The following is a 15,348-nucleotide window of genomic DNA, read 5'->3' as shown; positions in this document are numbered from 1 at the left end:
TCAATGGAGCTGAAATTAAGGGGGTGAATACAATCACCAGCCAGTATTCTCAAACACATTTAGTTGTGGGATCTAGGAACAAATTACTCTCTGTTGAAATGTTACTACACTGAGATCTGCATTATAAGTGATTACAGCTAGAAGGTGTCCTGACGATGAGGACAGGGTAGAGCCTCAATGCTCCGTTTCCACATTCACCCCTGCTCCTCACAGTTAAAGCCCTTTCACACTCACTGAGCTGCTTGATCAAGTGCTAGAGGTCAGCCAGAGGACAATGTAGGAATCTTCAGCAGAACAGAACAAAGCTCGTGCGGGGTGGAAAATAGTCAATGAATTACAGCAGAATGTGTTCAAATTACCCATGTGACAAAGCTGCATAAAGTTGCTGTCTGTATGAGTAAATGAAGCCATCAGTCACCTTCCACAATGCTTTGATCAGGACTGTGTCTGTCCTTGGATACTGCAATATGACATAGCAGCTTATCAGTCACTCACCACATTAAGTGGAGCAGATCGCTTGGATCAGTGTACAAGCTGTGCCTATCTGTATGCATCCTGTGCCTGTATAGTACAAAATCTGTACCTGTTCCAGTATGCATAACCTCACTCTGTGTCTGCAGGTGGTCTGTACCCATACATTAAACAAACTGTGCCTGCGTCTGTTTGCAGTCTGCACATGAGCCTTGACCAATGTAAAGAGTGTCCCATTAGCAGTATAAAGCCTGTTTTGCTTGCATCCAGAGCAGACCGCAAGGCTGCCGACACAAAAAACATGCAGACATTAAATTGGTCCCCATTTTTAAAGTAGCACTCAATATACAACCAGCTGATGAATTTTAGTGAGCTGCATCTGCATTTGAGTCTTGTATTCATGACTGTGACTGAGTGCTGCACTCATGATCTTCAAGATTCATCTGCAGAGTTCTCAAGGTGACCCACACTGCACCATAAATAACATTTCAGCGCCATTAAAAATTAAACACAAAACCCATTATCTGTAGAAATGATCAATTACAGACAACTTCAAAGGACTGGCTTCAACTCCCCTTAGCCCCATAACCCCATTTCCATAATCTTTCAATGTTAAATTCCTCACGGCAGCAGCCAGTCACAAACAGCAGCAGCTGTCCGTGTTCTGCATCTTAATAACCTTCTGCACCAGAGCAGCTTTAAGCAATGTTTTCTGGCTGGTAAACCAGGTTTAAAAGGACAGGAACACACATGGCCACAGATGTTCAGAGACGTACATATTCCAATAGTAGGTCAGACCTTGCTGGCTGGCGACAGTTAATTTCCCATCTCCTTTGGCTTGGAGATGCATGGCCAGTCCAGCAGCTAACTCAACATTGAGTGAATGAGGCAGCACCTCCCTTTGGCTGAAATGTATTTGCCCTTAAATAGTCCCACACTGACTGGGTGCTGCAAGTGAATGGTTACCCAAATACATGAATGGCTGTGCATCCAAATGCTTTATGTTCCAATTCCAATCACACTCGCTTGCATCTATCCATTTTCAAATCCACCTGCCATTCCTCAGCCGCTCAGATTAACTGGCTCCCTGCCTGGATGAACGATGCCATCATCCCATATATCATGTGACTGTGATTCACCAAAGTTTATACTGCTAGCAGCAGAACCCTATCACCATTGCTCACAGTTCATCCGGAACCCAAAGGAGGTTCTCTGATGTTCACCTTGGCAAGATCATTCTTCAACTCTGCTGAAGCACTTTCTGACTAGGAGGCGGGAAACTCCCAGTTTGTAAACGACATGGAATGTTCACTTCCCTGTGCTATTGCCCACAGTGGATTTGTACTAATTGCTTAAGATACAAGCGCTTTGTTTGCTTATTCCTCTCTCCCTCACACCTTTTCACAATAACTATCTGTATTTATATACCACCTCACACAATGCAAAATATCCCAGGGATCACCAAAGGAACGTAATTAGACAAAATTTGACACTTATCAAGAAAAGGAGATGCTGGAACACAAGAACAACAGCTTGGTCAAAGGACTAGGTTTTAAGGAGGAAACGAAATGGCAGAAAGGGAGGCATAGGGAGGGAATTGCACAGCTTAGCGGCTCAACAGCTGAAGGCACAGCTACCAATAATGGCATCATCAAAGTAAATCACAGGTGTGCAAGAGGCCAGAAACAGAACAGCAGAGCTACATCCAAGAGTTGCAGCGCTGCAGGTAAATACAGAGATAGACACAAGACCAAACTATGGCAGGTTTTAGAAGCGAGGTGCGAATTTAAAACTTCACTGCTCAGTTGATCAATGTAGGTCAGAAAACACAGGTTGATGGGTGCATGGGGCTTAACGTGAGAGTCAGAATATTCAAAGCTGAGTTTTAAATGACCAAATGTTCATGGAGGCTGAAGGCAAGCAGATTAAGTCAGGGTTCCTCTAGAGGAGACAGGTGCCAAGATAACAAAGCAGGTGAACTGGGGTAGTGGAGGATTCGGGCAATCTACGTTTGTGGAAGTAAGCAGCCTCTGTGATAGAGCAGATATGCAGTTAGAAACTCAACTCTGGTCAAGTATGACAAGTTAGTTGTGAAGAACTTACTTAAACCTTTAACAGTTGCTAAAGAAGGGGATGAGAAGCAGAATAAAGACAAAGGCTTCACTTCCCAATGCTAGGTTGGAAGAAATCTCTGCTCATTAGGAATAGATACAAATAATCAGCCTGGCAACTTGCAGGGTGAGAGAGAAGTGGTGGCAATATAGAACACAGTTATTAACATAATTATGAAGAGCATTTTCTTCTCTTGAATTCTTTCTTCATAATGGATCTATGTTCCTTGAGACCATCAGTGACCTGACACTTCTCATTTTTGAGACCTGAATGATCAGAATTTGCACCTGCCCAGATAATTGTTCATATCACTGGCTAACCAACTAACCTTAGAGGCAACATCAAGATACATCTTAAAAACCTCACAGTGCCATTGCCATCATCACCACCCTAGCTAGCAATTCCCTTGGAATATCTCATCCCAAATAACACTATTAGTTTGATTTTTATTTAAAAGCTTAAACAGTATAATGTGAATTTTATATTTTCCTTGCACTTGTGGGCTATGGTTTTTTTGCACGTTTTCTCCTGTCACAATCACTTACAGTCATGTTGGAGACCCGCAGGAGCAGGGTGAGAACTACGACTTTCAGGGTGCTACAACTTTCACGTTAGTCACAGACACCTGCAATTTGTCAACACGATGCACAGCCCTGCATACATTCTCCTGCTCTGTAATTGGCTGTTGTGGTATACTATGAGTACTTTAGCTTCACAAAAGCAGAATGGAAACTGCAATTCTAACATTGCATATCCCTTACCAAAGAACACAATTCATGCACTGAATACCAGAGTGAGGATAAAGCTCTTGCAGGGATTTTTAATATTAGAAAATCAACTTTATGGACACATTTTTACCTTATTTTGGATATGCATAATATTTTTTTCTACATTTGTCAAAAATGTTTTTTTCCAACTGTAAATACTGACTGGCTGATGAAGGAAAGTGCCATTCAAAACCAAGTGAAGAAATTAATTGAGCAATTTTACAAAATGTTTTTGTAGTACTTGGTATCGTTGGGAAGAAAAAAAATTGAGGGGTTGGACTGCTCAGCTGTTGGCTGGTTATTAATTCTTTGTTGTTACTTTGGTTCCTTCACATTTAAACAGTCAGATAAATAGACATTTGAAACCAGTGTGATATTTTCCCAATGGGCATATGAGCCTTTGAGGTGCAACACTTTGAAGTAGGGAGCCTTAAAAGCTACATTCTCAGTTGCGATGTAGTTGAAAGGTTAAGGTCATGAATGTACAAAAGGCAGAGGACATTCAATTATACTGACATAATTATTGGAAACTTTCTGTCTATACATAATATGTTAAAATCTTATAGCTATGTGCATGTTATGTCTGCTTTATGCACATTATGTCAACTTTATTCCATTGTAAATTCCTACAATTACATATAAAATTAAATTTCCCTGTTTTAACCTGACATCCTGGAATAGACCTTGACTTTGTGCTTGACTGGGTAAGCGTCTGGTTCAGGGGGTTGGGGGAGAGGAGCACAGAAGGCTTCAGATAATAGGTTGCTGGGCTGTAATTATCTGTAAACCATGTGTCCGTGCAGTCACCTAGTTCTAGTGTCGGCTCAAAACTGGAACTGGAGATTTTACAGTCATAATTGGTGCAATGAAGGGCTGTCTCCAAGGTAACACCTGCGCTTAAACGAATGCAGAAGGATCAACAGCATGTGGGCAAAGTGACCATTAAACTCACTCATTCTCTACTAACTGACCTTTCCTGATGAGGTAATTGCTTTCATGATTGGCTCAATGTTCCAAAACCTGTAACTATGGTAACGTTAACGTTTCACTTCCCAGACCACACAAAAAAATAAACTTGCTGCAGAGGGTCTCCGCTGATTATGGTTCTCTCGGGTTACAATCCCTCCAAAATTGTCCTGGGAGTCTTCAGGAATTAAAAATTAACCTTCAGGACACTGATAGAGCAATCATAAGGACGGTAAATGAAGTGCTTATTTCCTTTTATTAAAAAAAATAGCAGTTTTGTTTATTAGTTGTATCAGAGGTCAGAATAAAGCTGGTTCACAGACAGAAAAGAATCATCTGGTTGGGGAATGAAAAGTATTCACTTTCCAGCTGGCTGGGGAAGTGGTGCTCCACAGGATTTTGTGTTGAGATCGATGTCCTGGTTTGGGGTTAAACTGGATGGGGGTGGATCATATATCAAACCTGCCAGGAGGACAATTCAACAAAAATTGGCAACCTGAGATTTCATATAAAATATCGGGAAAAAATACATTGGAGAATGACATGAATTGCGCTGTTACCTCATTAACTGTGGTATTGGTGGTGAGACTCCTTCAGTAAAGGGAATTTGATTGCAAGGGTTCCAGATTAAGAGCAAGTCTAACCTTTTTAAAGGGGTCATGAAAAATGAACGTTGTTGCAGTTCAGACATGATCACACACTTTGCAATCATACTCAATGCAAAGGAGATTGCTTTGGTAGACTTAGCTACCCCAATTAACATAGACACAATAGGGAAAAAAAATCCCCTTGTCTGCATGCAGTAATCACACATAATAGAAGCAACAATGCATAGTATACCTCTTCTTGAGTATTTTCATTGACTTCCACTAATTGGGATTGAATTTCAGAGTGGAATACAATCCTACAATGTACTGGATCAAGCAGCACACTGTTGTCTTTTCTTCCCCTTCTGCAGGATGAGAATAATTGGGGTCTCAATTCCATGCTGGGGTCGGATTTGGTGTATATTCCAAGAGGCAGTGCTCCTTGTTGTTTTCAGCAACAGAAGATAATACATTCTGGACTTGCAGTGGGTCCACATGAATCCCAGACTTCATTTTCAATGGCTGAAGATTGGTGGTTTTCTTTGGAACTACTGGCACCTGCCCTGAAGATTTGCCTCATTGTGCATTTCATGCCAGCAACCTAGGAAAGAGCTGTGTATCTGAAGTGACTGGGATAACATGTCAAGTTTAGTCAAGACAAAGAATATAAGAGCAGGAAGGTTTTTCTAGAACTATATACCAATGTTGGAAAAACTCAGCCAGTTAAGCAGCATCTGTGGGAAGAGAAACCAGTTAACATTTTGGGTCAGGTACCCTTCCTCTGAACAAAGAATTTCTGATCTTTGATAAAGGATAAACAGCCAGGCCAGGAAGAAATATATCCCAAGCTGTTCAACAAAACACAGGCTCTGACTATGATTTTCCAGTCCCTTCTGGAAACAGGAGCGGTGCCAGAGGATTGAAGGACGGCTAACATTGTGCTGTTGTTTCAAGAGGGAGGCAAGGACAAACAAAAAAAAAATACAGGGCAGTCAGTTTAACTTTGGCAGTGGGCAAATGATTAGAATCTGTTCTAGTGGACAATATAAACCTTAGTTTGGAAAGTCACAGAATAAATCAGGGAAAAGTCATGTCTGACTAGGCAAAGCAGAGTGTCAATGATAGTCTACATGGGTTTTAGCAAAGCACTTTATAAGATCTCAAGTGAAAGATTGGTCAATGAAGTAAAAACCCACAGGATCTAAACATTGGATTGCATCCAACATGGACTCGGTGCCAGAAAGCATAGAGTGAATGATTGATGGATGGATGATGACTGGTGGGGTTCCATTAGCTCAATATCTGGTTAACTGTTCGGTTAATTACTGGCTGCTTCAAAAATCAGGTGATTCAAAAGTAGTGGTACAGGTGAAAATAAGTCTGAAGGCCCAGCTCAAAGCACAGTGTGCATTTAGTTCAGTATCTTCCGAGTGCAGCATCCACAGAGTATGGACTCTGGTGATGTTAAACAGTGATAGAATTAAATAATCTGATTAAATCAAATAAAGGAATTATTTTAAGACAGGCATGGCAGATGATGTGTTGCAGCGGCAGTATCTGGGAGTTGATTGGGATCCATGGCAACCACATCTTCAGCAAGTATCTACAGTTTGAGAAACTTAGGCTCAGAGATGATAAGCTGAAGTATCTGATTATGACACTGGTATGCATCAAGGACAAAAGTTACCTGGTACTTTATCACATGAAGCAGTCACACCCATTAGTTTAAGAACTTTAGAAATAATCAGACAAGAGGGATAGAAATGTGTGGCTATAAGCATGCGAGGAATCAGAGGAGTTTCAGCCCGTGTACTTGTTGAACATTTCCACTTTTAATGGGTTTCATTAAAGGCTGTTCTTTCAAGCAGACACCATAAGAAGAGTCTAGTTTGCGATGCCAATGACATGGTGCAGTAGTCTACCTGGGAACTGGGTGGGCAGCTATTTTCTGAAGTAATGGTCTTCTGAATTCGCCACCCAATTCCTTGCTTAAAGTAGTAGTTCCTCATGGATGACATATAGGGGGACTGGCTTATTGAGAAACACTTGTGGTTATGGGATGACACAGTAATCTTTTTAAGTTTATTAAGTAATTTGATACAGCAAACACAGACAAACTGTCTAACCTTGTCCCAAGAATTTGAATCGTAATAATTTGTACTTAATAAGAAAGGTAAATCGAAAACCAATCCGTAGCATGATATTCCATTAGGCCTAAGATCAGCTTCTAGAATAGACTGCTTTGGCAAATGGACCTAGGAATTAGAACTGATGTATTCAGATGAAAACTAAACACAGATTTCCTATTTAAAATATAATTTTGGAATGCAAAGTATAGGTAATTTGACAGCGTAAGGTCATCATGATTGAGAGGGAAGAAAAGACTCTAGATCTACAGGTGCCCAAATCTCTAGACCACATTTTTTTCCACTTTCAGACTGGTCCTGTTGTAGTTTATTTGATAGAAACTCCAATTGGTCAGCAAATCCATTATCACTGCACCTCAAAGGCAGAAGGAAAACTAAATGCTGTTTGGTCTCCTTTACCGTATAGCAATTCTAATGTTCCCTTGAGTTTGGACACCAAGGAGCAGTGGGGTGTTTGACTCTGTGTTAAAAGGCAAGGATTTGAATTAAGGTTGAACTGATTCAAAGTTACCTACGTGCACCACCTGAAAACAGTGACCATGACTGTTTATTCCCCTCTCTAATCCAGGGCAGTGAAAGCCAATATCAGCACCAATACAGCTCACCTGATTAGTCACCTGATTAACCTGGTAAGTCAGGATGTACCAGGAAAGAAACATGGCATCCCCTGGTCAGCATATTTTCAAGCATAAGTAAACAGTGTTTTTAACTACCATTGCAAACATACTTATGTTCATGAATCAATTGTAGGGAATTCCAACAGACTAAACTCTTTGTAAGGTATCCCAATGGACCAAATTCCTTCTCATCCAGTCCTATTGTACAGTATGCCAAAGGACCAGAACATTTCCACATCAAACTGTATAGAATTCCAACTCTTCCTCATTCAACCTCCTCATGGAGGTCCAAAAGGTCAATGCCTTCCAATTCCATGCCACTGTATAGAAGTTAAATTGACCAAACTCTTCCACTAAATACAGAATTCCAATAGATCAAATCTTTTCTTATTCAACTACCCCCGTTATATATACTTCTGTAGGCAAAACTCTTCCTTATTCATTCTCATTATGTGGAATTAACCAGTTTTCTACCAACTCCTGATATACATAAAAATTCAATTGGTTAACTCCCTTCCCTTTCATTGCCATTGTATAAACATCTTAGTTCCAAATAAATTTCTATCTCACTATAAACCTGAGCCATGGATTTCTTCCACGATAAACAACACAGTACTTACGGTTCATCCCAACATCATGGTAGGTGAGGATTGCTGGGCGGTTTCCTTTTGGTGCACCACGGATAACAACGTGCAACATCCCATAGGGGGTTTCAATGTCATGCTCCTAGAGAGATCAATAACATTAACAATCAGTGACTGGAAATCTTATTTTTATTTACTAAAATTCACAGTTGTACAAATCCACAAACAATATAATAAACCCAGGCATTACATATGGACACCCTTTTATCCATCGTACACGCGAGTGTACAGATCGCCTCTCCATAATGGATCCCTTGTTCAATCAATTTGGTATTGTACAGATCTGCTCCCTGCAACGTCTCTCTCACTAATTTAGTGATTGTATGACCTTCCATCATATTCCTTGATAACAATTGTAAAAACCCCTCAACATAGTGCACATGTTGAATCAGTGATGAAACAGCGCAACCAGTTGCATGCCTGTTAAATTAGTAATGATTGCATAGCTTCATCTCCATATCTCTAATAAATACAGCAATTGCACCATTCTTAGTCTTAAGCATGTAATGCACCAGTTTATAATCATTGTGTAATCCCTAAAGTTCAACATCTCATTATGAAACCAGTGATCATAACACCTCTCCTTTTTGATGGTCCAAAGTAAAATCATTCTGTAATTGCACAGTAAACCTACTCTGCAAACATCTGCACATCAAGAACACACGTCCCCCATTATAAACATATGTATGCACTCACTATTTGGTAAACACATGATGGCACTATAATATATACAGTTCAGCTATCAACCAAATCATAAAAACACAAGAAATCCAAGCAGGAGTATGCCATTTGGTCCTTTGTACCTGCTCCATCATGCAATAACATCATGGCTGATCTTTTATCTCAGTGCCACACTGTGTTAATTGCATTCTTACTTCAATAAGTACATCCTAATTATTATAAGCAAACATAGTTGAGCTCATCTGATCATAAACACAAATATTATCATCAGCAAAGGCACTGATTCATGTTAAAATAATTACTCAGCGATCATATGGACAATTGGAATCACCCTGACATAAACATACTTATTGTCCTAAAATAAATTTACTTATTATCTTGAAGAATAACATTTATACTGTGACCTAAACAGTCACACTACCCTAAACCTCAATAGCCACATTGGGATAAATGCCTAACTATCATTTTGCAGGCACACAGAAATAAGCATGATCACACCATCACAAACATAAACTCTTATCATTAAAACTCATTCACAATGTGATAAACAGTCACACATAAATCATTTACATTACAGAAATACATCATTCAGGCCAATAGGTGCATGCCAGTTTCAAAGCTCCACACATGACTCCTCCCTTTTTTCTCACAGAATGTGACAAGCATACACAATGTGGTAGATACAGACATTCATGGTGTGACAAATATGCACTGTGAAACACTTTCATAGCTAATGTGATGAAGACTCCTGCACAATGACAAACAAAATGGCTCAGATTTTACAGTCAGTGGCAAATGAACAGCATGCAGCGTTCTAACACTTAAACTTGCAGGGCTTTGCATAGCAACTTGGCAATAACTGGAGAATCAACAGAAGGAGCTGCACTCCACAGAGCAAGATGGACCCGTGTGAAATGGACGAGCAACTGTTTAACTCCTTAATCAATCAGAATGAAGAATGCTCCCTGAATCACAGAGAACCTGATCCTGTCAGTATAAGTTTAATATTTACTTCAATTCCATGCAAGAAGCACAAAATAACGAGGGAGAAAAAGATGAGATTAAGAGAGACCTCAGATAAAAAAAACTGTGAAAGTTTTTATTTAAAATATTTCCACTAATTATAATCTGAAGGATTCAAATTTCATTGCTCTAAAAGTAAATTTTCAATGCCAAAGTTATTGCTTGGCAGCAATTAAGATTTATTATGATGTTAACAGTTCAATATACAAGCCCAATTTTTCTTCATTTTAGTGGGTGACTAATGCAATTCTATACATGTAAACATCAAGTGCATTAGAGGACAGCAACTCAGACATCAGTTTTCTGATTTTCCCTATTTATCTATGGACATCAGAAGCCGCTGTTTGATTTGCTCCTTAATAAGTAGCCTCAACATTACTTCTGTTACAAAATCTAGCCAATGGAATAAATAGATTAAACACAGAGCGATCACATTTTTATGAAAAAAAATTGTCCATCTGAAATTAGCATACAATAAAATGCATAAAAGCAGCAATTCCAGAACTCTAGGGATTGGGGCAGTGGGGTTCCTGAACTCCTGTTGAAGTTCCACTTTGAGTTCAGGTAAAATGCTGTGGAACTTCAATGAGAGTAGCCCTTGTGAATATTTGTAACGATGCTGCTAAAGTGAAGCAACTACTTCACAGCTTCATTTGTGAAATCATTAAATGTGTAGAATGACCCAACCAAGAAGCCTTGGTGTACCTCTGTAACACTTCCCATTTTTATTTGAACCAATCTATTGCCTCTGCAATATTCAGATTCAACTCGTCTAATGCTTTCCTGGATTGCTTCCAAATTTCCATCCTTGAACTAAACTAAAACTCTGCTTGTTGACCTAATTTGGCTTCCAGTTAGGGAACAGCTCGAGTTTAAAATTCTTATCATGTTCAAGTCCATCCACAGTCTCACTCTGTCTCTGTAATTTCAAAAGCTGAAACTATCCAACATCCTGGACACCTCCAATTCTGAGTCCTACACATTTACAATTTTTATTGCTCTTTGATGGCCCAGCCTTCAGCTGCCTTAATCCCGGTTCTGGAACTTGCTTCCTAAATCTATTTGCCCCTTTACCTTTCTCTCCTCCTTTAAGTTGCTCCATAAAAAATACCTCATTGTCCAGGGTTAGGGTCACCAATCCTAAAATTTCCTTATAAAGCTCTGTCACAAATCAGATATCATTCCCACTGAGCAAGTTGTCATTACTGTAAAGAAGCATCTTGAGACACAAAATCAGCCATGGTCTTAGAGAGAAGGAACCTCTAGGGATTGTACTGTCTACTACTGCTTCTATTTTCTGATATTCTTCCCAGTTAGTTTGAGGGTAGCCTGGAGTTAACAAGGATTCATGCCCCTGATGTGAGAATACGAACAGGAAGATGTCCGAGTGATTGTAACAAAAGTCAGTGCTTTTTCCAATTATGATACAACCTCGCTCTAGTTTCTGGTTTGTTTCCCTGGTAGGAATGATTCTATGGAAGAGGTTCCAAAAAGGGGGCTGCTGTCTTTCCTGTCCTATACAACCAGACAAACTCACTTCCATCAGGAACCATCAGGCTTCACATTTGACTCACCCTGGCACAGAGCAAGGATCAAACATAGTGTTTTCCCCCTTATTATAATAGTTTTGAAGAATCAACAATGTTTAATTCATGGAGTGCCAGAAAAAATCCATATCATTTTGGCCTGTTCTTCCATCCTTATAAGCTGTTATAAGGATGTAAGATTCCTTATAAGCTGTTATAAGGAAGGCTGTATCAGACTGTTCTTCCATCCTTATAAGCTGGTATCAAACAGTCCTTTCATTTATCCATCCTTCCTTCAACCATCCTTCTTTCCTTGCTTTTAAATCCATGATCTATCCCCTCCCGATTCCTGTGACCTCCTCCAGCCTGACAGTCCTCTGACATACGTCTGCACCTCCAATTCTTGAGCTCCCCTGTTTTTAATCACTCCATCAGTGATGGCCATAGCTCTAGCTGCCCAGATCCTAAGTTTTAGAATTTCTCTCCTTAAATCTCTTCACTCCCTTAAAACCTACCCCTTTGATCAAGCATCTATTCAGCTGCTCTGAAAACTCCAAGACTCTATTTAAAATTTTGTTTGATAGTACATTTACGAAGCTCCTTGGGAGATTTTACTAAATTAAAGGTCCAATATAAACATTTTTTTTTGTTATCCTTACAACTGTCCTTGCTTGTATTTGTCATTCATTCCTACAAATAAATTCATTGACCTTTCTGGGAGCTGCAGTGCAGCTCATTACATATCACTCATCTTCACAAAGATCTAAATGGGTCACATCCAACAACCAGGCGTTCTCCTCTCAGTGAGCCTTTTTCCAGATTTTTTTTTTACTGGTTTTCATTTTTCTATTTCATGGGATTGACTGTTTACACAGACTGCAGTGATGTACCTCAGGGACACCAATGGGAGTACTTTATACGTCTTTTATCTGGTGAAACATGTAAACAAGAGATCAGACCAGCTGCTTACAACTTGCTGATCTTCTATTACAGGGACACCAAATTATTGTACCAGGACCAGGTGAAGGAAGGCAAGAGGTCATGGTCAGTGAAATGGGCATGAACACAATACATCACAGAAATCAGAAACACCACTGTTGCACAATACATAGAGAGAGTTTGTGTAAGTCAAAGGTCGCAGCATTGGGACATACAAGCACATGCATAAACAAAGCCATAACTTAGATGAAGACTTGCATTACTTCAGGGTGACTTAAGACCTCAGAACATCCCAAAGCACATTACTGTCAATTAAACACCATTGTACGTCCAGACTTTGCAGTTTTAATGGAGCAAAACTATTGACATTTGCCATTATTACACTAACTGGCAGCAACTTCAGGATTTCTGCACATGGCATTCTTTTTAAACATGGAAATCCCAAAGTCGGTGACTGTGATTCGGCCCTCATCTGCAGAGTGCACTATTTGCCGCCTTCTCTGTTGGAAATGATATACTTCTGAACCTGTCTTACTGTAGAATATCCCTCAAATGGTTTTGCTGCATGAGGTTTAGTTAAGTTTTTAATGGCATTATTATCTGTAAGTGTAGCACACCAAACTACTGGCCCTAAGAAACTCATGTTCCACATATGTATTTTAATTCTATCCAACAAATACTGGAAAACAATAATCATAATGTGATTTTTCAAATGCTTATTTATAATTTTTTAGCTTTTACCTTAATCATATGTGTACATTTCAATTTCTATTTTGAAATTTGTAAAATATTTGAAATACAAGTTAAACACTGCACTTTTCCTTCTTGGTTTGTTCCATGTGAGAATTCTTCAATGTGATTGGTTGATGAGCCAGCTTCTAGCATCACAACTGCTGGATACCATTGTAGGTAGCTTCCCTTACACCTAGACTTTCTTTTACACCTATATGTGGCCTGAACCAATCAGGTTGGGTAAAACTAGTCAAGGTTCACAAAACAGCACAACCAAAAACTCTTTAAAAACAAAAGTTTGTTAAAAAAAAACACACACACACATAGTACAAATACAGACAATACAAATAATAGTTATATAAAATAGCCAAAAGTATGATGGAAAATACGACAAACTGCCATACTCTAATATGAAATAAAAATGTTGAAAAAACTCAGCAAGTAAGACAGCATTAATGGAAAGAGAAACAATTAATGTTTCAGGCTGAAGACCCTGTGTTAGAACCAAGAAAGAGAGAAAACAAGTTAACGTAGAGAAGATGAGGGAGGGCAGTGGGTGGAACAAAGGGAATTTCTGTGATAGGGTGAAATAATGTTGCCATTAAATGGGAAGGTTAAGCTCCTTCGTCCCTGTAATATATTGCTAAAGTAGTGAAGTTTATGTAATGTTGTATTGTCTGGCCATGAATTGACCAAGATAGGGATGTCTGATGTCCAGATTCCAGCATCTGAAATCTCTTGTGTGACCTCTTTCCGCTTGCTAATTCTGTGATTTTACTGCTTACATTGACATCCCTGGCTCTGACTTTGCCCTAGCATGTTCCTTCCCAGGAGCTAAAGATTAAAGGGGCAGTCAGTTTGTTTTACATTCATTTTCTGGGACATGAGTATCAGTGGCAACGTCAGCAATTATTGTCCATCCCTGACAACTCTCAAGATGGTGGTCACATTCTTCAACTGCTGAAGTCCTTTTGGTGAAAATACTCCCTCAGAGCTGTTGTAATAGGAGCTGCAGGACTATACTGAGTGATGATGAGGGAGCTGTGATTAACTTCCTGGTTAGAATGGTGTCCATCTTGGAGGGGAACCTGCAGGTGGATATGCTCCTCCATACCTGAAATCCTTACGCTGCTTGGTGTTTTAAAGATCATGGGCTTGCCAGGTACTGTTAGAGTAGGTGAGAAACAGCAATGCATTTTGTACATGGTGTACACTGTGGCCATTGTTCACTGGTGATGGATGGAAGGGATATCCTGGAAACTATAGACCAGTGAGTCTCACGTCAGTGGTAGGGATGTGACTGGAGAGGATTCTTAGGGCTAGGATTAACAAGCATTTGGAAAACCATGGCCTAATTAGGGACAGTCAGCAGGGCTTTGTGTAGGGTAAGTCATGTCTTACTAACTTGATTGAGTTTTTCGAGGAGGTGATGAAGGTGATTGATGAGGGTAGAGCTGTGGATGTTGTCTACATGGATTTTAGTAAGGCATTTGACAAGGTCCCTCATGGGAGGCTCATCTAGAAGATTAAGGTGCATGAGATCCACAGCAGATTGGCCATTTGGATTCAGATTTGGCTTGCCCATAGAAGACAGAGGGTAGTGGTCGATGGGACTTTGACTGGAGGTCTGTGATTAGTGGTGTTCCGCAAGGATCCGTACTGGGACCTTTACTGTTTGTGACATTTATAAATGACCAGGATGAAAATGTAGATAGGTGGGTTTGTAAGTTTGTAGACGATACAAAGATTGGTGGCGTTGTGGATAGCGTAGAAGACTGCCAAAGGATACAGCGGGATATAGATCAGTTGCAGATATGGGCAGATAAGTGTCAGATGGAGCTTAACCTGGCCTAATGTGAAATGTTGCACTTTGGGAGATCAAATATAAAGGGACAGTACACTGTTAATGGCAAGACCCTTAACAGTGTTGATGTGCTGAGGGATCTTATGGTGCAAGTCCATTGCTCCCTGCAAGTTGCTACACAGGTTGATAGGGTGGTAAAGGTGGCGTGTGGCATGCTTGCCTTTATTAGTCAAGGAACTGAATTCAAGAGTCGGGAAGTTATGCTGCATCTTTACAAAACTCTAGTTAGGCCACAACTGGAGTCTTGCATTCAATTCTGGTCGCCCCATTAT

General features: G+C 39.9%; 1 protein-coding gene across 5 annotated transcripts in view; it reads right to left on the bottom strand.

Moving 5' to 3' along the window:
• The window catches only part of ndrg4 (NDRG family member 4), a 120,505-nt gene that overhangs the window by 32,163 nt on the left and 72,994 nt on the right, over positions 1–15,348 (bottom strand). For all 5 annotated transcript variants that reach the window (XM_052027983.1, XM_052027984.1, XM_052027981.1 and 2 more), the window contains one exon: positions 8,288–8,393. In XM_052027983.1, the coding sequence (XP_051883943.1) occupies positions 8,288–8,393 (106 nt within the window). The remainder of the gene's footprint in view (positions 1–8,287; positions 8,394–15,348) is intronic.

This window comes from Pristis pectinata, chromosome 13 (genome assembly GCF_009764475.1).
Source record: "Pristis pectinata isolate sPriPec2 chromosome 13, sPriPec2.1.pri, whole genome shotgun sequence".
In the NCBI taxonomy this organism is placed as follows: domain Eukaryota; kingdom Metazoa; phylum Chordata; class Chondrichthyes; order Rhinopristiformes; family Pristidae; genus Pristis; species Pristis pectinata.
The sequence above is the reverse complement of the archived record's forward strand: the minus strand, read 5'-3'. Positions and strand labels throughout refer to the sequence as shown.